General features: G+C 44.4%; 1 protein-coding gene across 15 annotated transcripts in view; it reads left to right on the top strand.

Moving 5' to 3' along the window:
- Positions 1-15080, top strand: part of LOC115119955 (calcium/calmodulin-dependent protein kinase type II subunit beta-like) — an 87809-nt gene extending 72729 nt beyond the window's left edge. For 14 of the 15 annotated variants that reach the window (XM_065017330.1, XM_065017328.1, XM_065017326.1 and 11 more), the window contains 3 exons: positions 8824-8899; positions 9295-9389; positions 9646-15080. In XM_065017330.1, coding sequence (XP_064873402.1) covers positions 8824-8899; positions 9295-9389; positions 9646-9881 — 407 coding nt within the window. In that variant the 3' untranslated portion in view covers positions 9882-15080. The remainder of the gene's footprint in view (positions 1-8823; positions 8900-9294; positions 9390-9645) is intronic. The other variant, XM_065017317.1, reaches the window with a different exon arrangement.
- Positions 15081-15661: the final 581 nt, after the last annotated feature.

Below are 15661 nucleotides of genomic sequence, written 5' to 3'. Positions count from 1 at the left end.
CGGAAACCAGATTGCACAGCGGAGAAGGTACGGTGGGATTCGAGATGGTCAGTGACCTGTTTTTGACTTGGCTTTCGAAGACCTTAGATAGGCAGGGCAGGATGGATATAGGTCTGTAACAGTTTGGGTCCAGGGTGTCTCCCCCTTTGAAGAGGGGGATGACTGCGGCAGCTTTCCAATCCTTGGGGATCTCAGACGATATGAAAGAGAGGTTGAACAGGCTGGTAATAGGGGTTGCGACAATGGCGGCGGATAGTTTCAGAAATAGAGGGTCCAGATTGTCAAGCCCAGCTGATTTGTACGGGTCCAGGTTTTGCAGCTCTTTCAGAACATCTGCTATCTGGATTTGGGTAAAGAAGAACCTGGAGAGGCTTGGGCGAGTAGCTGCGGGGGGGGCGGAGCTGTTGGCCGAGGTTTGAGTAGCCAGGCGGAAGGCATGGCCAGCCGTTGAGAAATGCTTGTTGAAGTTTTCGATAATCATGGATTTATCGGTGGTGACCGTGTTACCTAGCCTCAGTGCAGTGGGCAGCTGGGAGGAGGTGCTCTTGTTCTCCATGGACTTCACAGTGTCCCAGAACTTTTTGGAGTTGGAGCTACAGGATGCAAACTTCTGCCTGAAGAAGCTGGCCTTAGCTTTCCTGACTGACTGCGTGTATTGGTTCCTGACTTCCCTGAACAGTTGCATATTGCGGGGACTATTCGATGCTATTGCAGTCCGCCACAGGATGTTTTTGTGCTGGTCGAGGGCAGTCAGGTCTGGAGTGAACCAAGGGCTATATCTGTTCTTAGTTCTGCATTTTGTGAACGGAGCATGCTTATCTAAAATGGTGAGGAAGTTACTTTTAAAGAATGACCAGGCATCCTCAACTGACGGGATGAGGTCAATGTCCTTCCAGGATACCCGGGCCAGGTCGATTAAAAAGGCCTGCTCACAGAATCAAATCAAATCAAATGTATTTATATAGCCCTTCGTACATCAGCTGATATCTCAAAGTGCTGTACAGAAACCCAGCCTAAAACCCCAAACAGCAAGCAATGCAGGTGTAAAAGCACGGTGGCTAGGAAAAACTCCCTAGAAAGGCCAAAACCTAGGAAGAAACCTAGAGAGGAACCAGGCTATGTGGGGTGGCCAGTCCTCTTCTGGCTGTGCCGGGTAGAGATTATAACAGAACATGGCCAAGATGTTCAAATGTTCATAAATGACCAGCATGGTCGAATAATAGTAAGGCAGAACAGTTGAAACTGGAGCAGCAGCATGGCCAGGTGGACTGGGGACAGCAAGGAGTCATCATGTCAGGTAGTCCTGGGGCATGGTCCTAGGGCTTAGGTCCTCCGAGAGAGAGAAAGAAAGACACAATTAGAGAGAGCATATGTGGGGTGGCCAGTCCTCTTCTGGCTGTGCCGGGTGGAGATTATAACAGAACATGGCCAAGATGTTCAAATGTTCATAAATGACCAGCATGGTCGAATAATAGTAAGGCAGAACAGTTGAAACTGGAGCAGCAGCATGGCCAGGTGGACTGGGGACAGCAAGGAGTCATCATGTCAGGTAGTCCTGGGACATGGTCCTAGGGCCCAGGCCAGTTGAAACTGGAGCAGCAGCATGGCCAGGTGGACTGGGGACAGCAAGGGGTCATCATGTCAGGTAGTCCTGGGGCATGGTCCTAGGGCTCAGGTCCTCCGAGAGAGAGAAAGAAAGAGAGAAGGAGAGAATTAGAGAATGCACACTTAGATTCACACAGGACACCGAATAGGACAGGAGAAGTACTCCAGATATAACAAACTGACCCTAGCCCCCCGACACATAAACTACTGCAGCATAAATACTGGAGGCTGAGACAGGAGGGGTCAGGAGACACTGTGGCCCCATCCGAGGACAACCCCGGACAGGGCCAAACAGGAAGGATATAACCCCACCCACTTTGCCAAAGCACAGCCCCCACACCACTAGAGGGATATCTTCAACCACCAACTTACCATCCTGAGACAAGGCCGAGTATAGCCCACAAAGATCTCCGCCACGGCACAAACCAAGGGGGGGGCGCCAACCCAGACAGGCTGACCACAACAGTGAATCAACCCACTCAGGTGACGCACCCCCCCCCAGGGACGGCATGAGAGAGCCCCAGTAAGCCAGTGACTCAGCCTAGAGGCAGAGAATCCCAGTGGAAAGAGGGGAACCGGCCAGACAGAGACAGCAAGGGCGGTTCGTTGCTCCAGAGCCTTTCCGTTCACCTTCCCACTCCTGGGCCAGACTACACTCAATCATATGACCCACTGAAGAGATGAGTCTTCAGTAAAGACTTAAAGGTTGAGACCGAGTTTGCGTCTCTGACATGGGTAGGCAGACCGTTCCATAAAAATGGAGCTCTATAGGAGAAAGCCCTGCCTCCAGCTGTTTGCTTAGAAATTCTAGGGACAATTAGGAGGCCTGCGTCTTGTGACCGTAGCGTACGTGTAGGTATGTACGGCAGGACCAAATCAGAGAGATAGGTAGGAGCAAGCCCATGTAATGCTTTGTAGGTTAGCAGTAAAACCTTGAAATCAGCCCTTGCTTTGACAGGAAGCCAGTGTAGAGAGGCTAGCACTGGAGTAATATGATCAAATTTTTTGGTTCTAGTCAGGATTCTAGCAGCCGTATTTAGCAACTAACTGAAGTTTATTTAGTGCTTTATCCGGGTAGCCGGAAAATAGAGCATTGCAGTAGTCTAACCTAGAAGTGACAAAAGCATGGATTAATTTTTCTGCATCATTTTTGGACAGAAAGTTTCTGATTTTTGCAATGTTACGTAGATGGAAAAAAGCTGTCCTCGAAATGGTCTTGATATGTTCTTCAAAAGAGAGATCAGGGTCCAGAGTAACGCCGAGGTCCTTCACAGTTTTATTTGAGACGACTGTACAACCATTAAGATTAATTGTCAGATTCAACAGAAGATCTCTTTGTTTCTTGGGACCTAGAACAAGCATCTCTGTTTTGTCCGAGTTTAATAGTAGAAAGTTTGCAGCCATCCACTTCCTTATGTCTGAAACACATGCTTCTAGCGAGGGCAATTTTGGGGCTTCACCATGTTTCATTGAAATGTACAGCTGTGTGTCATCCGCATAGCAGTGAAAGTTTACATTATGTTTTTGAATAACATCCCCAAGAGGTAAAATATATAGTGAAAACAATAGTGGTCCTAAAACAGAACCTTGAGGAACACCGAAATTTACAGTTGATTTGTCAGAGGACAAACCATTCACAGAGACAAACTGATATCTTTCCGACAGATAAGATCTAAACCAGGCCAGAACATGTCCGTGTAGACCAATTTGGGTTTCCAATCTCTCCAAAAGAATGTGGTGATCGATGGTATCAAAAGCAGCACTAAGGTCTAGGAGCACGAGGACAGATGCAGAGCCTCGGTCCGATGCCATTAAAATGTCATTTACCACCTTCACAAGTGCCGTCTCAGTGCTATGATGGGATCTAAAACCAGACTGAAGCATTTCGTATACATTGTTTGTCTTCAGGAAGGCAGTGAGTTGCTGCGCAACAGCCTTCTCTAAAATTTTTGAGAGGAATGGAAGATTCGATATAGGCCGATAGTTTTTTATATTTTCTGGGTCAAGGTTTGGCTTTTTCAAGAGAGGCTTTATTACTGCCACTTTTAGTGAGTTTGGTACACATCCAGTGGATAGAGAGCCGTTTATTATGTTCAACATAGAAGGGCCAAGCACAGGAAGCAGCTCTTTCAGTAGTTTAGTTGGAATAGGGTCCAGTATGCAGCTTGAAGGTTTAGAGGCCATGATTATTTTCATCAGAAGTGTTTTAGGGAGCGTTTGACAGTGATGAGGGGTGGTCGTTTGACTGCGGCTCCGTAGCGGATACAGGCAATGAGGCAGTGATCGCTGAGATCCTGGTTGAAGACAGCGGAGGTGTATTTGGAGGGCCAGTTGGTCAGGATGACGTCTATGAGGGTGCCCTTGTTTACAGAGTTAGAGTTGTACCTGGTGGGTTCCTTGATGATTTGTGTGAGATTGAGGGCATCTAAATTAGATTGTAGGACTGCCGGGGTGTTAAGCATATCCCAGTTTAGGTCACCTAACAGAACAAACTCTGAAGCTAGATGGGGGGCGATCAATTCACAAATGGTGTCCAGGGCACAGCTGGGAGCTGAGGGGGGTCGGTAGCAGGCGGCAACAGTGAGAGACTTATTTCTGGAGAGAGTAATTTTCAAAATTAGTAGTTCGAACTGTTTGGGTATGGACCTGGAAAGTATGACATTACTTTTCCAGGCTATCTCTGCAGTAGACTGCAACTCCTCCCCCTTTGGCAGTTCTATCTTGACGGAAGATGTTATAGTTTGGTATGGAAATCTCAGAATTTTTGGTGGCCTTCCTGAGTCAGGATTCAGACATGGCAAGGACATCAGGGTTAGCAGAGTGTGCTAAAGCAGTGAGTAAAACAAACTTAGGGAGGAGGCTTCTGATGTTGACATGCATGAAACCAAGGCTTTTTCGATCACAGAAGTCAACAAATGAGGGTGCCTGGGGACATGCAGGGCCTGGGTTTACCTCCACATCACCCGCGGAACAGAGAAGGAGTAGTATGAGGGTGCGGCTAAAGGCTATCAAAACTGGTCGCCTAGAGCGTTGGGGACAGAGAATAAGAGGAGCAGGTTTCTGGGCGTGGTAGAATATATTCACGCCTTAATGCGCAGACAGGGGTATGGTGGGGTGCGGGTACAGTGGAGGTAAGCCCAGGCACTGGGTGATGATGAGAGAGGTTGTATCTCTGGACATGCTGGTTGTAATGGGTGAGGTCACCGCATGTGTGGGAGGTGGGACAAAGGAGGTATCAGGGGTATGAAGAGTGGAACTAGGGGATCCATTGTAAACTAAAACAATGATAACTAACCTGAACAACAGTATACAAGGCATATTGACATTTGAGAGAGACATACAGCGAGGCATACAGTAATCACAGGTGTTGAATTGGGAGAGCTAGCTAAAACAGTAGGTGAGACAACAACAGCTAATCAGCTAGCACAACAACAGCGGGTAAAATGGCGTTGACTAGGCAGAGGGAGGGTCGAATTAATTACACACAGAGCCTGAGTGTGGCTGGGGCCGACAGATTAAACATAAACAAGCAGAATGGAGTACCGTGATTAATGGACAGTCCAGCATGCATCAGCTATGTAGCCAAGTGATCAGTGTCCAGGGGGCAGCGGTGGATGGGGTAGGGAAGCTGGACTGGCGAGTGTTATCCAGGTTAAAAAAACTAACAATGACCAAATAGCTTGTAGCTAGTTAGCTGGTTAGCTTCTGGAGGTTCTTGAATGTGTTCTAAATTTAAAATAATAGTGATTCCGTATCACATTGGGTGAGGCAGGTTACCGGAAGGTATAAACAGATAAAAAATCGAAAAGAGATAGAAAGTAAATATGGGTCCAGTGAGTGTTTGGGACGCGGCGATTCAGACGGTTAGCAGGCCTGTGCTAACAAGCTAACAGTTAGTAGGCCGGGGCTAAACAAGGTAGCAGTTAGCGGACCGGGGCTAAACAAGCTAGCAGTTAGCAGGCCGAATTAGCAAGCAAGGAGATAGCAAGGGCTAGAGAGTTAGCCTTTGGGGGACGTCGCGATGGGGTGAGTCAGTTTATTCCTCTTCATGCGGTGACATCGATAGACCGGTCGTGGGTCCGGATATTGTAGCCCAGGAGTATGCTACGGTGGTAGCATAGGAGCTCTGGCCGGGCTAGCTTCAAGCTAAGTGGGTGGAAACGCTAGCCAGGAGTAATCATCCGGGGTTGCGATTAGCTAGATAGCTAGTTGTGAAGATCCAGCTGAAAATGTTCCGTTTGCGGTGGGAATCCGGGGATAAAAAAATTAATAATAATAAATAGGTCCGTTATGCTCTGGTTAGAGTCGCGTTGTTCGAACTGGCGAGAGCTTTCCGAGCTAAAGGTTAGCTGATGACCGGTTAGCTGAAGACCGCTAGCAATGTTTTGCTGACTGATAGGTGGTAGTTAGCTGGCTAGCTTCAGTTGAGGGGTTCCGGATCCGAAGTAAATATAATAAATCACATTGGGTGAGGCGGGTTGCAGTAGAGTATTTAGAAGTTGAGGTTTAGCAAAATGTTTTAAAAGATATGCGAAGAAAAATATGTAAAAATATGTAAAAACGAAAAAAACGATATATACAAGGGACACGACAAGACGCCATCTTTGGATGGTACCACATTAATCTGTACAAATAATAGTATGCAAGTATAAACACCATGGGAAGGAGACGTGTCTCCTAGAGATGAATGTACTTTGGTGTGAAAAGTGCAAATCAATCACAGAACAATAACAATGGGCCTTGTGAAGATGCTGGAGGAAACAGGTAAAGAAGTATTTTTATTCACAGTAAAACGAGTCCTATATCGACATAACCTGAAAGGCCGCTCAGCAAGGAAGAAGCCACTGCTCCAAAACCGCCATAAAAAAGCCAGACTACGGTTTTCAATTGCACATGGGGACAAAGATCATACTTTTTGGAGAAATGTCCTCTGGTCTGATAAAACAAAAATAGAACTGTTTGGCCATAATGACCATCATTATGTTTGGAGGAAAAGGGGGAGGCTTGCAAGCCAAAGAACACCATCCCAACCGTGAAGCCTGGGGGTGGCAGCATCATGTTGTGGGGGTGCTTTGCTGCAGGAGGGTCTGGTGCACTTCACAATATAGATGGCATCATGAGGAATGGAAAATTATGTGGATATATTGAAGCAACATCTCAAGACATCAGTCAGGAAGTTAAAGCTTGGTCGCAAATGGTTCTTCCAAATGGACAATGACCCCAAGCTTGCTTCCAAAGTTGTGGCAAAATGGCTTAAGGACAACAAAATCATGGTATTGGAGGGCCATCACAAAGCCCTGACCTCAATCCCATAGAACATTTGTGGGCAGAACTGAAAAAGCGTGTGCGAGCAATGAGGCCTACAAACCTGACTCAGCTACACCAGCTCTGTCAGGAGGAATGGGCCAAAATTCACCCAATTTATTGTGGGAAGCTTGTGGAAGGCTACCCGAAATGTTTGACCCAAGTTAAGCAATTTAAAGGCAATGCTACCAAATACTAATTGAGTGTATGTAAACTTCTAACTCGCTGGGAATGTGATGAAAGAAATAAAAGCTGAAATAAATAATTCTCTCTACAATTATTCCGACATTTCACATTCTTAAATTAATGTTGTGATCCTAACTGACCTAAGACATGGAATTTTTACTTGGATTAAATGTCAGGAATTGTGAAAAACTGAGTTTAAATGTATTTGTCTAAGGTGCATGTAAACTTCCGACCTTAACTACATGTAAACATAATATTTCCTGTCTTTTTTTTTATACATATGTATTTGTAAGATACTTATTTGCATAAAATGGACAGAAACCCGTCTCAAAATCAATTATTAGTGTTTATTCTCGAGAGTACTGATCATAACACAATGTACATTGGTTTATATCACATTTTGTCATAGCGTTTTGAATGCTGCTCCTCCTTCTCTCCGATATAATGGAAATATAGTTCACAAGCCTTCCCAGATTGTCTGCCACCTGTTAAATAATCTACTACAAGCTCAAGGTCTCTCCTCTCCCTGTGTAGAGACAGGATGTCCTGTAAGGAACACAGCATTACAGCCAGTCTGACGATAGCTCCATTAGTTTCTAACAAGGAACAGACAGTCCTTCTAATTCTGAACGAAAACTACACACATTACATTCTGTATGATGATTATAATAAGATTCATACATGCATACAGTAACATAGTAGTATTCTGTTTAGTCATAGTTCTGATTTAAATGTATACATAATTTAGTCATTGTTCATAAAAATCCCTTAACACCTACAAAGAAATACATTGTGAAGCACTAGGCTGGTAGGGACATAAAGTGCTTAGCATTTAAGCAACAGTTTGTTGTATTACATCATTAAAGTCTATAAATTGCACATATACTGTGGTCTGCGACTGACTTAGAATTAAATACAAATTAAATGTAAAATGTCTTATTTGGCTCAGTCAACAGTGCCTTTGAAACACGAGTTTGGCCAAAGTCTGGGGCTTCATGCTCATTGGATGGTGCCTGGAAAGTAGGCCTGCAGTAGAGAATATCCTTTCAGCGCTTGCAGAGCCGCTGGGGATGCTAAACCCCCTTTGAGCCACTCTTGCCAGGCTGGGCAGAGATGCAGAGTTGTTTATTTTACGTTTTTCAATTGGTAGTCTTATACGTTTGTGGGAAAAAGTGGGAATATGCCAGGCCTATTGGGCTAAAATAAATTACGGCCCATTGTATAGATAATAGAAAAAGAATGTACGAAAGTTTTAAGAGATCAGATTTTTTGTTTATAAATACTTTGCTACAATGACACACTTAGCTAGCCTCGTTCCCTTCTTTTAGCATGTGCACGTAGTAAGTACACCGTCATGCATTTGAGATGTGTCCTTAGAGATTCCACAATGATTATTTAGTTGTGGACACCACATCACCACACTCCCTCTCTTGCTCTTGGTCCTCATCTTTGTAAGTCACCTTGATTTTGCACCTGTGTTTTTTATCAGTTTCTTTATGAAAATATTTAGTGAACTCTATGACAGTAGCTAAAGCAAGTGGCTCTAGCAGCACACAAGTAGACTACAAATGCATGCTGGGCCGGGCCCTGAGCTCCTGAAGTGAGAGCTGCTGCAGCAAAATTGGAGTCGACGTTCCTGCCTTTGGGAATCTTGCTCTGCGAAATTTGTGGCAAAACCATTTTATTGTTCCCAACCCATGTTCACTCTGTTATTGGTTCCCCCTGCAGTGCGAAAACAGGAGATTATCAAGATCACTGAGCAGCTGATTGAAGCTGTCAACAATGGAGACTTTGAGGCCTATGCGTGAGTACACTACAACTCTCAGCCTGCACCTCACCAGAGTACTGTAACTCCCAGCCTGCCCCTCACCATAACACTAAAACTCCTAGTCTGCGCCTAATTTTACCCTAAAACTACAGGTGACATTTGACCTCTGCTAAACTGCACTCACCTTTATACTCTAAATATTGTAGCAGGGATGATAGCCTGCAACTCAAATCACCATAACACTACAACTCCCAGCATGCACCTCACTATCTCGCTACAACTACAGAGGTTCTAAACTGAGATTCTTTGGTTACTCTTTTAGTCTGAGCTCAGATGATGTGTTGTGAAACAATTTGTTGTGTTGAGCTTGTTGTATTTGTTGTGTAGTCACACAATATGTTGTAAAGTGTTGTGTTCTGTGTTTTCAACAGGAAGATCTGTGACCCATGTCTGACGTCATTTGAGCCAGAGGCCCTGGGGAACCTAGTGGAGGGCATGGACTTCCACCGGTTCTACTTCGACAACCGTAAGACAACCATTACACAACGTTAAGAAAATCACTACACAACTCTAACACAACCACGACAAAACCATTACACAACTATAGCACAACATTAAGACAACCACTACACAACCATTACACAACTATAACACAACCTTTAGACTACTAAACAACCATTACACAACTATAACACAGGCTTAAGAAAACCACTACACAACCTTAAAATAACCATTACACGACTATTATACAACCATAAACTATCTGTTCTCTCCTTTCTCAGTCCTGTCTAAGAACAGTAAGCCCATCCATACCACAATCCTCAACCCTCACGTCCACCTGATTGGTGAAGACGCCGCCTGCATCGCCTACATACGCCTCACGCAATTCGTCGACGGCACTGGCCGCCCATGCTCCAGCCAATCAGAGGAGACGAGGGTGTGGCATCGCCGAGAGAGCAAGTGGCAGAATGTTCACTTCCACTGCTCTGGAGCACCGGCCGCTCCGCTGCAGCAGTGAACTGGTACACACACTCACTGTTATTAACACACACACTCATTCATTCACACGCACACCCACAGCTACACACACACCCACAGCTACACACACACACACACACTTCAGAGCTTGACAGTTATTGCTTCCAGAGTTGCTGTTAAACCTAGAATGTTTTTTTTTGTCTTCCAGGAGGAGTGAGTGAGTGAGAGAGAGAGAGAGAGAGAGAAGGAGGATGGAGAGAGAGAGAGAGAGAGACAGGAAAGGAGGATGGAGAGAGAGAGAGGAGAGGGAGAGAGAGAGTGAGAGGAGAGGAGGATGGAGAGAGGAAAGGAGGATGGAGAGAGAGAGGGATGGGAGAGGGATGGAGAGAGAGAGGGATAGAGAGAGAGAAAATGAGGATGGAGAGAGAGAGACAGGAATGGAGGATGAAGAGAGAGAGGAGAGGAGGATGGAGAGAGAGAGAGAGAGAGTTGGAGAGTGAGAGAGAGGAAAGGAGGATGGGGAGTGAGAGGGAGAGGGATGGAGAGAGAGGGAGGGGGATGGAGAGGGAGAGAGAGAGGAGAGGAGGATGGAGAGGGAGAGGGAGAGAGAGAGAGAGGAGAGGAGGATGGAGAGAGGAAAAGAGGATGGAGAGAGAGAGATGGAGAGTGAGAGTGGAGAGAGAGAGAGAGAGAGAGAGAGAGAGATGGAGAGTGAGAGAGAGAGGTGAGGGAGGATGGAGAGTGAGAGAGAGAGGTGAGGGAGGATGGAGAGTGAGAGAGAGAGGTGAGGGAGGATGGAGAGTGAGAGAGAGAGAGGTGAGGGAGGATGGAGAGTGAGAGAGAGAGGTGAGGGAGGATGGAGAGTGAGAGAGAGGTGAGGGAGGATGGAGAGAGATGGAGAGTGAGAGAGAGACAGGGGAGATGGAGAGCCTGTCCCCCCTCCCTCTATTGCTACAGCTCTTCTTACTGACCAGTGCACACTACTGCAACTTAACAACACACAGCCTCAACTCCTCCTGGACACACACACACACACACACACACACAACGACTATCACTGCAACCATATCATCCAATACAAATGGCAACACACTCAAACCTTCAGTCCAGTACTCTCCCTCTGCTGTAGACCCACCCCATGGCGCAGATACATATAGGATCTACAGTTTAAATCAAGTTTATTACTCTGTTATTGTTTGTATTACTATTACTACTACTATTGTTGTTGTTATTATTATTATTGATGCAAGTAAGTTGTTGTTGTTATAATGAAAGTGTACAATGTCTTTAATGGTCCAGTTGATTCTCTTTAAAGGGGTTTGTTCCTCTTGTTAAAGACAAGCATGACTTCTCCAGTGTTATTTCCCAGTGAGTGTTAGTTGAGTTGTGCTCCTCCAGTAAAGTCTAATTCATACCTTACGCAACCCAATAACACAATTAACTAAGCAAAATGGCGTTGAGTTAAAATTGCGGGGATTAATTTTGATTTCTGTTTTATTTTCGCTATGCAAGTAACGTCTGTTTTCCCAGTTGCGTACTTGCGCAAAGTTTAAGTTAGGCTTAAGGCTGCTTCCTGCCTGGCGTATGAACTGAATACACATTGTATAAACCAACAGGATTAGTGCAGTTGTGTGTTTTTGCTACAGTTTAAAGTATGGAAACAGCCTACCCTCTGATGATGAACTATATGCACCACCACCCCTCCCCCTTCCCCTTCGGGGAGAGAAGATGAGCCAAGTCGATACAGCATGACCGTTGTATATTGTTGTTCTTATACTTGATTCTCTATGTGTTGAGCATTGCATATAGTCACTGATGATACAACAATACATTTGACATGATTACACACTGTATTGTACAACTACAGTTTCATTGTGGTGACTAAACTGCATTTATTTGCATGAAAATGGAAACATGACGATAAAATTGGTGTTATTGTTCGTTGTCTGGATTTTTTACTGAATGCTGGTGAACTATGACCTCCTATGTCCAACTAACTTTTCCTAACTTTGGAATGTGCATAAAATTATTTTTGTCTGGAGAGTGTATACTGATGATGATGATGATGATGATGATGATGATTGTAAAACATGCTTTTGAACAGACTCTACTGCTGAGGCCGAGTGGGCAGGTCACTAAAAGTGTTTCATATGGTTATTGATGGGATTTCATTGTAAACAGATATAGTACCTATATATATCCAGGGGCCTCATTTATAAAATGTTTGTATGTAAACATCTGATCGTGAATCGCGTATGACAGAATCCACATCAACAATGTGATAAAAATATGCAATTTACATAGATTTTGCATGAAGTTTTGTGAATGATATATATTTATATTTTTTTGTGACCAACTTTATTTATAAGTGTATACAATATATAAACAGAATGTCATCATATTGTAAGAAATTATTGTACAATTGTATGATCACAGAAATGTTCTATAATAATGTTATATAATAACTAAAAACATTTGATAAATGAGGTCACTGGTCCACAGGGTGTGTACCAGTATTATGTGTCCCTCCCTCCCTCCCTGTTGACTTGCCTTGCTGTCTCTCAGTGCACTTAAAAGACAATTCCACACAAAAACTGTCATTAGTCCATTGTTGACATCGTCCCAAAATGTTTTGCTTGTCAGCAATGACGTTTTCAAGATATGTAACTTTCAAAGTACAGAAATCATCACCGTATGATGCATTTTTCATCATACAAAACGCATCATACGGGGATGGTTTCTGTCATTTAAAAGTTACATATCTTGAACTCTAGGGGGAGTCACCATACACACTGAAGCACAGCACCTTCCATGTCGGGTTGAAAATTAGGGCTGAGCACCTTCCATGTCGGGTTGAAAATTAGGGCTGAGCACCTTCCATGTTGGGTTGAAAATTAGGGCTGAGCACCTTCCATGTTGGGTTGAAAATTAGGGCTGAGCACCTTCCATGTCGGGTTGAAAATTAGGGCTGAGCACCTTCCATGTTGGGTTGAAAATTAGGGCTGAGCACCTTCCATGTCGGGTTGAAAATTAGGGCTGAGCACCTTCCATGTCGGGTTGAAAATTATGGCTGAGCACCTTCCATGTTGGGTTGAAAATTATGGCTGAGCACCTTCCATGTTGGGTTGAAAATTAGGGCTGAGCACCTTCCATGTTGGGTTGAAAATTAGGGCTGAGCACCTTCCATGTTGGGTTGAAAATTAGGGCTGAGCACCTTCCATGTCGGGTTGAAAATTAGGGCTGAGCACCTTCCATGTCGGGTTGAAAATTAGGGCTGAGCACCTTCCATGTTGGGTTGAAAATTATGGCTGAGCACCTTCCATGTTGGGTTGAAAATTAGGGCTGAGCACCTTCCATCTACAATTTTGGGTTGAAAATTAGGGCTGAGCACCTTCCATCTACAATGTTGGGTTGAAAATTAGGGCTGAGCACCTTACATGATGGGTTGAAAATTAGGGCTGAGCACCTTCCATCTACAATGTTGGATTGAAAATTAGGGCTGAGCACCTTACATGTTGGGTTGAAAATTAGGGCTGAGCACCTTCCATCTACAATGTTGGGTTGAAAATTATGGCTGAGCACCTTCCATGTTGGGTTGAAAATTAGGGCTGAGCACCTTCCATGTCGGGTTGAAAATTAGGGCTGAGCACCTTCCATGTTGGGTTGAAAATTATGGCTGAGCACCTTCCATGTTGGGTTGAAAATTAGGGCTGAGCACCTTCCATCTACAATTTTGGGTTGAAAATTAGGGCTGAGCACCTTCCATCTACAATGTTGGGTTGAAAATTAGGGCTGAGCACCTTCCATCTACAATGTTGGGTGGAAAATTAGGGCTGAGCACCTTCCATCTACAATGTTGGGTGGAAAATTAGGGCTGAGCAACTTCCATCTACAATGTTGGGTTGAAAATTAGGGCTGAGCACCTTCCATCTACAATGTTGGGTTGAAAATTAGGGCTGAGCACCTTACATGTTGGGTTGAAAATTAGGGCTGAGCACCTTCCATGTTGGGTTGAAAATTAGGGCTGAGCACCTTCCATCTACAATTTTGGGTTGAAAATTAGGGCTGAGCACCTTCCATCTACAATGTTGGGTTGAAAATTAGGGCTGAGCACCTTCCATCTACAATGTTGGGTTGAAAATTAGGGCTGAGCACCTTCCATCTACAATGTTGGGTTGAAAATTAGGGCTGAGCACCTTCCATCTACAATGTTGGGTGGAAAATTAGGGCTGAGCACCTTCCATCTACAATGTTGGGTTGAAAATTAGGGCTGAGCACCTTCCATCTACAATGTTGGGTTGAAAATTAGGGCTGAGCACCTTACATGTTGGGTTGAAAATTAGAGCTTGTCCCTAAGACTTGCCCTGGCATACACACACTTTAAAACTAGAGTCCTTAATTGTTACAGCCATTTTTTTACTTATAAATTCGTAAATGATGTAAACCCATTGATTGTTGAAGAATATAACTTATAAATGCCTCATGAGCTTAGTTCAACCATCTTACCCCATCAGAACCCAACATATAAGCTTGTTTTACTCCCATGTTTCTAAACAATGTAAACAAACAATGTAAAGCCTTAAAACATGGTCGAAACTATAATTTTGAAATCGTGGATGATCAGTCCTTGCATCCAGGTCTCTGTCTGTGAGTTTGAGAGTGGTTACATTTCTCCAGGTCCATCCCTCAGTATTTTACCAAAACAAAGGCAGAAGGAACAGAGGCAGGGTGTCGCTTTGTTTCAACTAAAGATGATATTTTTCAGGCCTCAGTCACACACAGGCTCATGCACTGCATGTATTCCTGGCAGTCCTCCCCCTGTGTAGTCTCAGTAACAGGATCAGTGCTAATCAGGCCAGAAAACAACGTCAGAATGAGGTCACTCAGAGAGGTGGCATTACCTCACACGGCCATTGGTGAAATTAAGACTGTGTTTGTGTTCATCTTAGCACACTGGTTGCTGTTAGTCCTAACCTTCATTTTAACTCTCCTCTGAGAGTCAACCAGGGCTTACCATTATATCATCCACTTTCACACACACTAGTTGTCGTGGCCGAGTGGCTAAGGCGATGGACTAGAGATCCATTGGGATATTCCCGCACTTTCACAAGATGACTTTGTAAACATGAATCCAATATGACGATGAATTCTGTTCTTCCAGTGAGCATTCCTTGTGTTGTGTAACAGTGTTGAGGTGTTATCAATATGTTACCAATAAAGAGAACTCCTGTCAATGCCAGCTGTGTCTCTCTGTATGTCTATTATATCTTGTTCCTTCCAGCTGACACACACACACAGTTGACTCCTATTGGGAGCAGAATAAGCACAATTGTCTGCAACCTAGGGCCAGGCTTATCAGCATGTGTGTGTGTCACTGTGTGTGCTGACAGATACAGTATATCATTAGTGGATAAGATAAGGACAGACCAGGAAACATCTGCCTTTGTTTCTGTTATGGGACTTATATGACTAAATGATGTATACATTTAACATATTTCTGTTCCTTGTTAGAAACTAATGGAGCTATCGTCAGACCGACTGGAATACTGTGTTCCTTACAGGACATTCTGTCCCCACCCATTTGTGTGAGGGTGTGTTCATGCATGAGCGTACCACAATGTGTGTTCTATGTGTACTACACAGAGAGAGAGAGAGAGAGTGTGTGTGTGTGTGTAAATAGGTTTGTAATATCACATGACTCATTAACTGGAATGGAACAGTGAATGCCAGCCAGAGTTTAGTGGGAGGAACCGGACCATACCCAATTGATTACCACTACGCTGGTAGCCCTTTCCTGCGGTCAAAAGACCTAGTGGCTTC

This window comes from Oncorhynchus nerka, linkage group LG4 (genome assembly GCF_034236695.1).
Source record: "Oncorhynchus nerka isolate Pitt River linkage group LG4, Oner_Uvic_2.0, whole genome shotgun sequence".
Lineage (NCBI taxonomy): Eukaryota > Metazoa > Chordata > Actinopteri > Salmoniformes > Salmonidae > Oncorhynchus > Oncorhynchus nerka.
This window is presented reverse-complemented; position numbering and strand designations above follow the sequence as displayed.